This window comes from Meriones unguiculatus, chromosome 18 (genome assembly GCF_030254825.1).
Source record: "Meriones unguiculatus strain TT.TT164.6M chromosome 18, Bangor_MerUng_6.1, whole genome shotgun sequence".
Classification (NCBI taxonomy): Eukaryota; Metazoa; Chordata; class Mammalia; order Rodentia; family Muridae; genus Meriones; species Meriones unguiculatus.
In genome coordinates this window covers 30,173,736-30,183,247 of record NC_083365.1, presented here as the reverse complement: position 1 = coordinate 30,183,247, position 9,512 = coordinate 30,173,736, and the positions used below count along the sequence as shown (strand labels likewise).

Here is a 9,512-nt window from a genome sequence, read left to right as displayed (position 1 = left end):
ACATCTACACAATGGAATATTACTCTGCAATGAAAAATAAGGAAATCATGAAATTTGCAGGCAAATGGTGGGACCTGGAAAGGATCATCCTGAGTGAGCTGTCCCAGAAGAAGAAAAACACACACGGTATACACTCACTCATATAGACATATAACATAGCATAAACCTACTAAAACCTGTACATCTAAAGAAACTAATCAAGAGAGAGGACCCTGACTAAAATGCTCAATCTGCATGCCGAAAGGCAAAGAGGATGGACATCAGAAGAAGAAAACAGAAAACAACCTAGGAACCTGCCACAGAGGGCCTCTGAAAGGCTCTACCCTGCAGACAGCGTATCCCACTTTTTATTAAATTTTTATTTTTTATATTAATTATATTTTATTCATTTTGTATCCCAGCTGTAGCCCCTTCCCTCATTCCCTCCCAACCCTACCCTCTCTCCCTAGTCTCCTCCCATGCCTCTCTCTGAGTCTACTGATAGGAGAGGTCCTCCTCACCTTCTATCTCTCCCTAGCTTATCTGGTTGTCATCAGGATAGGATGTATTTTCCTCCTCTATGGCCTGGCAAGGGAGCTTCCCCCATGGGGGACAGGCAATCAAAGAGCCAGCCACTGGGTTCATGTTAGAGACAGTCCCTGTTCCCCTTACCAAGTACCTACTTAGATAATGAGCTGCCATGGGCTACATCTGAGCAGAGGGTCTAGGTTATATCCATGAATGGTCCTTGGTGGGATTATCAGTTTCAGAAAAGCCCTCTGTGCCAGAATTTTTTGGTTCTGTTACTCTCCTTGTGGAGCTCTTGTCCTCTCCAGGTCTTAATCTCTCCCTCTTGTTTCACAAGATTCCCTGAACTCTGCCCAAAGTTTGGTTAAGAGTCTCAGCATTTGCTTTGATACACTGCTGGGTAGAGTCTTTCAGAGGGCCTCTGTGGCTGGCTCCTGTTCTGTTTCCTGTTTTCTCATTCTTCCAATGTTCATCCCGTTTGTCTTTCTGAGTGAGAATTGATCATCTTACCCATGGGCCTCCTTCTTGCTTAGCTTCTTTAGGTGTACAGATTTTGGTATGTTTATCCTATATTACATGTCTAATTTCCACTTATAAGTGAGTATATACCATGTGTGTCTTTCTGCATCTGGTATACCTCACTCAGGATGATCTTTTCTTTTTTCTTTTTTTGGATTTTATTTTATTTTTACAGTTTTTTCACTTTTTATCCCCCTATAAGCCCCTCCCTCCTCCCTCCTCCCCTCCGGGTCCCACCCTCCCACCCTCTTCTTCGTACATGCCCCTCCTCAATTCCACTGATAGGGGAGGTCCTCCTGATCTTAGTCTATCAGATCTCATCAGGAGTGGCTGCATTGTCATCCTCTGTGGCCTGGTCATGCTGATCTCCCTTCAGGGGGAGGTGATCAAAGAACAGGCCTATCAGATTATGTCAGAGGCAGTCCCTCTTCCCATTACTATGTAACCCACTTGGACACTGAACTGCCATGGACAACATCTGTGCAGAGGTCCTAGGTTATCTCCATGCAAGGTACTTGGTTGGAATATGAGTCTCTGGGAAGACCCCTGTGTTCAATTTTTTTGGTTCTGTTGCTCTCTTGTGGGGTTCCTGTCCTCTCCAGATCTTATTATTTCCCACTTCTTACATAAGATTCCCTGCAATTTGCGCAAGGATGATCTTTTCTATATGCCACCATTTGCCTACAAATTTCATGATTTCCTTCTGTTTAATTGCTGAGTAATATTTAATTGTGTAAATGAACCACAACAGTATGGTACTGGCATACTTGTATAACTACATATAGATGAATAAAATATACCAGAAAGACTTTACTTAAGTCTCCACTTTGATTTTCACCAAATACACTAAAATTACATACTGGAGGAAAGAAAGAATCCTAAACGAGGAGAATGAGCACCTTTTAACATCATGAATGATATCCAATGGGAGGAAGTACCCCAGTCAGTTTGGTTTCTCTGTGTCCTGAAACAAGAGTATGCTATCTATTTTCATTAACAGAGTCTTTCCAAATAGCTATGATGGGCAAAAAAAGATAAAGGCGACAGTCTATATAGTTTTAACACTTCTGCAGTCTTGCAGACAACATGCCATATCTGTACTTACAAATGTGTTGAATAAATGTCTCATGTGTGCCAACTACTGAATAAAGTACAACAGCTTTAATAATGAATCAATCAATATATGAAAACAGACCTCATGGAGATTCTATTTCAGGATATATGATATTAAATAATAATTTAGAGCACAAATTTTAGTATCAGATTGAGATGACATAGAAATCTCAGTAAAATCTTTTGAACATTTTATTATGATACTTATTCATCTCTTTTTAAAATAAAAAACACAAAGTATAATACAATGCTGACTTGTGGAATGTATAACTTTTGTTTGATCTTCTCTTAACATTTTCTGCCCATTCCCTTAGTTTTTTTGGTAGATAGCTGTGATCAGGCAAAAGTGATGATATTGGCCATTTGGCAAAGAAATTGAAAACCCTGGGCATGTGGTAGTACACAGAATTATAATCAGGTAAATTTTACTAAGATGTTATTTATAAAGATAAACATATGTTTGGTCAATACACATTAAGGTAAACTCTATTAAAAACATAGAGGAACAGTTTTATGATATCCCTACAAAGAAAGAACATTCAGTTTAGATTTAGGAAGAAATTTTCACAGTGTTTTGAAGGTTGCTCAGTAAATGTCATAGTTTCTTTAAATTATCAAGTTATATCTATATTAGGGTATTTGTACAAATTTTGAATATCAACTATATTTTCTAACTTAAAATCTATTTCAAGACTAATGCCCTGGTGGTAGCTCCAACAGCCGCCAATGAGATGGTAGTAACAATGGTGGCTGTAGTTCCAAGATCCCTTTTCTGTCTGAAGAGAGTCATAGCCTGAGGGGCATCAATGGGCACAGGTGCCCAGTGAGGCATGCGAGTAACCAGGGCATACCTAAATTTACTAGCATTCCAGCATTGGGCAAAAAAGCAAGTATCATTACCACAATTACTTGGCTCTATCTGGCTAATAATGAATAAAAATGGGGGATATAGACAAACAGGTGTGGGCTTATAGGAAATATTATGAGAAGCCTTAACCCCTCGTTGGAACATCCTGTGTCAGTTCTAGAACTAGCAGTGGTGGTGTCCGAGGTCTGAGTAGGTTCAGGAGCCCATTGCCCCCAGGGGCGAGACGTGCTCCATGCCAATTGACTAAATCCATGTTTTCCTCCAATTTTGAAAGTCATTTAAGGTTCTTAAATTATTTTTTCCCTTTTTTCTTAAATTTTTCATCAATTACACTTTATTCATTCTGCATCCCCCCATAAGCCCCTCCCTCCTCCCTTCCCAATCCGACCCTCCCTCCTCCCTTTGCTTGCATGCCACTCCCCAAGTCCACTAATAGGGGAGGTTCCCCTCTCCTTTCTGATCTTAGTCTGTCAGTTCACATCAAAAGTGGCTGTATTGTCCTCTACTATGGCCTGGTGAGGCTGCTCAAAGGGGAGGTGATCAAAGAGCAGGCCAATCAGATTATGTCAGAGGAAGTCCCTCTTCACATTACTATGTAACCCAATTGGACTCTGAACTACCCTGGGCTACATCTGTGCAGGGGTTCTGGGTTATCTCCATGAATAGTCCTTGGTTGGAGTATGAGCCATGAGTCATACTGGGCAGACTGCTCAGACCCTGAATAATCATTTAGCCAATGTAGCTCATGCCTTAGTTGTACATAAAGGAATTAATGCTCAACTAAAAGGAAGCTTGATGGTGTTCAATCAGAGGATTGACCTCTTGCAGGAGCAAATTGATACCCTATGGCAAATCGCTCAACCTGGCTGTCAATGAAAGTATGCTGGACTTTGTGTCACTAGCATACAACATGAGAATTTTTCCTGTGCTGCAAATCTGTCTAAACAATTGTCGAGCTATATTTTAGGTAATTGGACTAGAGAATTCGATACTACGATGGAGCAGCTGAGAGTGGCCATTGTCACAGTAAATTCTACCAGAGTGGACGCGGGACTAGCCACAGGATTATCAACATGGATTGCTGCAGCCATGAATCATCTGAAGGAATGGGCGGGCATGGGAGCATTAGCAGGCCTTCTGGTGTTGGTCTCCTTGGTTTGCCTGTGGTATATATGCAAGATTAGAGTCTCACAACAGTGTGATGCAGCCATGATCATTCAGGCCTTTACAGCCATTGAAGCAGGACATTCTCCCCAAGCATGGTTGGATACCATAAAAAGCTAAAATGATACGCTCAGGATGCGAGGCTAAGCACGGCACTCAGGGTCAGCTGCTTTCGACCCAGAGAAGAGTATGTCTGATTGCATGCGGGTTGATGCCCCAGGTCCCGCCTCTGAGAAAAAGGTATAGGACGGGTCTGATGCTCTTTGGGTGGATGACACCTAAATGAACATCGGTACAAAGTCCCAATTTATTTCTAATATCAGAGATCAGACCTCTACTCTTGCCTGATGCGTCTAAAACAAAAAGGGGGAACTGTAGAGAGCTGCGGAATGCTATGCCTTAAAGATGGAGCTGGTTTCTGCCTTCCACCTTCCCGATGGTGAGTGCTCTCTGTCAGGAACAACTCCACATTTGGCTAAGGCCGAGGATCTGGCTTGCTTCCATGTATGTGGACCTATCTGCATTGCCCACGTGGCACACCTGGGTTGGCTACCCAGAGGCTATTTAAGCTGTGGGCTGGCTTTCCCCAGGGTCCGAGGATTGTTCAAGGTTCCTGAATAAACTGCATTGAAAAAAAAAATCTATTTCAAACAGTCAGTTTCACTATGTTCAGTAATTAGTACAGATATCTGGATATTAGAAATTTCCTTTGGGACCAAAATAGTTGCTTATGAATCTTTTCATGGCATTTTTCATGTCTTTATTTCTCAGAGTATAAATAGCTGGGTTGAGGAGAGGTGTGAAAACAGAGTAAAACACAGCAAGAAATTTATCCAACCAGGTGATATTGAGGGGCCACACATAGATGAAGATGCAAGGTAAAAAAAAGATCATCACCACTGTGATGTGGGCAGTGCACGTGGACAGGGCCTTATGTGCCCCAGCTTTAGAGCTCTGCTGTACAGTGATTAGGATATATGTATAGGATATGAGCAACAGAATAAAGCAGGTTACAGCCACAACCCCACAGTCAGCATTTGTTAGAACATCCAAAACAGGGGAATCTATGCAAGCTAGCTTGATTACCAATGGCATATCACAGAAAAAACTGTCTATTTCCTTAGGTCCACAAAATGGCAGCTCCACAATCACTACCAGGTGACTCATGGCATGTACAAATCCAGTTGTCCAGGAACTCAACACAAACCCAGTACATCTCTTCAGGTTCATGATGGTGAAGTAATGCAGTGGCTTGCAGATGGCCACATAGCGGTCATAAGCCATTATCACCAACAACACCATCTCTCCTGCAGCGATGCAGTGAGCAAAGAAGATCTGACACATACAGCCTGCAAAGGAAATGGTCTTGTTTTCCCTGAGAAAGTCTGTGATCATTTTAGGAGTGGTGATCGTAGAAAGCCACATATCAACAAAAGACAGGTTGGCCAACAGGAAGTACATGGGAGAATGCAGATGCGGGTCAGTGATGATTAAAACCAGAATGGTAATATTTCCAGAAACAATGAGAAGATAAAGCATTAAAACTATCACAAAGAGTGAGAGCTGAATATTCCATGAGTTGGAAAGTCCCCAAAGTATAAATTCTGACACCACAGACTGATTGCCCTCACCCATTTTTCTCAGTATGTCTTCAGAAGTAACCTGCAAAGAAAGAAAAATTATTAACTAGAGAAATGCTGTAGGCTATTTTCTTTGTAGAATTAGACATTCGTATTGAAACTCATCTGAGTAGAATTGGATAAATTGAAGATAAATCTAAGGCAAGAATGAGTAACATTGCTGCCTGAGGTGAAAGCTAATGAGTCAAGCGCATGAAGAGAAGCATTATGTGTGACTGTTATTCACATGCTCTATCAGCAATTTCTTTTTAAGAGAGCAGTGAGTAAAGCAAGAGAGCAACGTAAAAACCCCAAAATGGATGCTGTTTCATTGAGAAAAATTGTCCAAATGTGTTACTAGTGTTCATGAAATTCCATAACAAAAATAAGAATTAAATTTGGCAGCTGAAGGGGAAATACAGCAAAATTCAGTAAAAATGGTATTATAAGATATTACCATTTTGTCAGACTCTATAATGATTTCTTTGAGCATCAGTAGAATAATATCTGTGTCTTCTCTGGGATGGTGGAGGCTCCTGGGAGTCTATGGTGGTGACCCTAGCTGAGACTCCTAGAAGCAGGGGTTATGGAGCATGCTGTGGTCCCCTCCTGTCGACAGGGGGAATTTACAATAGAAGAAGAGAAACACCAACCCACCCATAAAACCTTCGACCTATCCAATCATTGACTTTCCTAACTTGAGTCCCATGCTATGAGAGAGAGCCCACGCATGACAGTATTAATAATATTTTGCTATACTTACAGGCAGGAAACCGGCATAACTGTCATCTGAGTGGCTTCACCCATCAGCTGATGAAAACAGATGCAGAGAACCACAGCCAAAGAGTTGGCATGGCTTAGAAAGTCTTATCGAAGAGGGGGAGGAAGGATTAAAAGAGCCAGAAAAATCAAGGATACAACAAGAAAGCCTACAAAATCAACTAGCCTGGGCCCAAAGGGGCTCATTGAGACTGAACCACAAGAAGAGAGTGTCTATGGGCCTGACCTGGGCCCCTCACACATATATAAAAGATGTACAGCTTAGTCCTCATGTGGGACCTCTTACAGCAGCCTCCATGGCTGTCTCTGACTCTGCTGTCTGCCCATGGATCCCTTTCCCCTAACTGGATGACATTGTCTACCCTCAATAGAAGAGAATAATCCCATTCCTACCACAACTTGATATGCCAAGGAGGGTTGATATTCTTGGGATGTTTCCTCTTCTAGGAGAAAGGGAGGGTGATATTAGGGAAGCGGAGGGCAGAAAGAGGCCCTGGGAATAGAGGTGGAAGGGGGAGTTCTTATCGGGATATAAACTAAAGTAACTAATTGATTAATGAAAAATACAATTTTAGCTTAAAGCTTGAAAGGACATGTTGGAAAAACCTTAGGTGGGAAGCATACAGAAGGTGCTATAACATACACACAGGCATGAGATATAAATACAAAGTTCACAGATATTCATTAATAAATATATATAATAGATTTTGTTTGCTCAACTAAACTGATTAACAAATACTACTACAAACACCAGTGTAAATGGATTGAAAGCACAAGGCAAGTCATAGTCAGACCTGATCACTGCAAGTCACATTTACTTCAATCTCAGCCATTTCTGACAGGAACTCAATGGCAGGCTCTTTGACCTCCCCACCTCTCAAGGGAGGAGCAGTCCTGCTAGGCCACAGAGGAGGACTTTGCAGCCAGTCCTGAAGACACCTGAAAAAACAGGGTCAGATGAAAGGGGATGAGGTCCTCCCCAATCAGTGGACTTGGAAAGGGGCAGGGAGGAGCTGAGGGAGGTAGGGTGGGATTTGGAGGGAATGAGGGAGTGGGATACAGCTGGAATACAGAGTTAGTAAAATGTAACTAATAATAAAAAATTAAATTAAATTAAAAAAAATTAGCGTAAGAAAGCCAGTAAGAAACACTAAAAAGAAAAAAAAGAGAGAAAATATTGATCTTAAATTGCATAAACTAATCTTGAGACCACTTCAGATTTTGAAATACTTTAGTTTCATGACATAAACAACACCTATCATCATCCTATCACTAGTATATATTTCCTTATTGTTTTGCTTTTCTACTGATCATCTATGTTATTGTAAAGAACAGAATGAATTACATAAATATGTCAACAAGGTTGTCCTTTGACTATCAGCCTTGGATGAAGTGGAAGTTATGCTTCCAGTGAGCAGCAGTTATTCACCTCAAGGCAGGGTGCTTATGCTAGTATAGTGAACAATACTGAAACCAGGCGGTAAACAGTCATTGATCACTTTTTTTCCCTTAAGTAATTTTCATGGTGCTTTTCAACTTGGGGTCTCATTTTATCCTAGAGCAGGTGAACAATAAAATCCTTGATGCCATCATCAGAATTATTTTAAGTTCCTGTTTTCTGTCATCACCAAAGTGTGGAGAAGGAATGCAAGACAAGAAAAAGTTATCAAGGCATCAGGCAGCACATCCATCTGCTAAAGAAAGCTGATGGAATAAGTAAATACACATGCCTTACAAAGATATGCCCAATATCTAAGCAAAATACGCTGATCATACAATGAAGAATTAGTATTCCTTGATATATATTTAATTTTATTACATATCATAAAGTTTAGGGTCAAGTTAAACTTTTTGTTCATTTTTATATTGTTTCTTTTATTTTTTAAAAAAGTTATAATATAATGACAATATTTCTCTCCTTTCTTCCCTCCAGATTCTCCCATATACTGTTCCTTGTTCTCTGTCAAATTCGTGGGAAAACAAGGTACCTTAAATCAACAGATTGAAGCTCATAGGAATTCAAAAATAATGAAGAAGAAAGCAGAGGGCTACATGTGTCTTCACCAAGTATTCAGCATGTAATAGTATAGATTTCATTCTTATAATTATATGAGACTCTTGAATAGATGTGTGAGTTTCTGATTCTTGTGCCTTTTCTTGGGGCTCTTTGATTTTACAGTTGGCTTCTCTTATCCTACTTGGATATGATAGTATTTGGTTTATCTTAATATTTTTTATTTTGTTATCCTTTGTTGTTATCTGTTAGAAGCCTGTCTTTTTTTTGTTTGTTTGTTTGTTTTTGTAATGAGAGGCACAAAGGGAGAGGATCCAAATGAGAGACAATGTGGGTAGGAAGTCAGAGAAATAAGGGAAGGGAAAAAGCATATTGAGACTATATTGTATGATTAAAAAAAAATCTGAGTAATAAAAAAGGAGAAAAAGGAAATCACAGCCTACCTTTTATTAATAGTTTTATACATACAAATTATTCAGCCTGTGTAATGTTACTTGTATGCATGTTCTCAGGATGACCACTTGGTACTAGATATCCAGTTGGCGTGCTCTTTCCTGGGACACACTGCTTCTTATGCTCTCAGGAATCTTTATTTGGCTGTGATTTTTTTGCATAGAATTAAGGATTCCTTGGATTTCACCCCTTCCACTATACCATGTCTCTTGGTGTTGGCTTTACTGAGCTCAATTTTTACATTCATGGTAGAATTATGGCACTACCAAAGGAAATTACTAAGAAAGTGCATTCATTTACAGAGCATTGTCAAACTGTCCTTTGGGACCTCTGCTGCAAAGCAGAACCAAGTCTCAAGCAATGCCTTTTAAAGTGTCTCCTCAGCTGGGCACAGTGGTGCATGTCTGTGTTCTCAGCATTCAAGGAGGAAAAGGTCCGTGGGCCTCTGTGAGTTCGAGGTCAGACTGTTCTACAA

The 9,512-nt window shown here is 40.4% G+C and overlaps 1 protein-coding gene across 1 annotated transcript; it reads right to left on the bottom strand.

The window, feature by feature from the left end:
* Positions 1 to 4,867: 4,867 nt before the first annotated feature.
* Positions 4,868 to 5,809, bottom strand: LOC132648983 (olfactory receptor 4K3-like). The gene has a single exon (XM_060371609.1). The coding sequence runs from the start codon at positions 5,804 to 5,806 to the stop codon at positions 4,868 to 4,870; it is 939 nt and encodes a 312-aa protein (XP_060227592.1). The 5' UTR covers positions 5,807 to 5,809.
* Between the last annotated feature and the right edge of the window lie 3,703 nt (positions 5,810 to 9,512).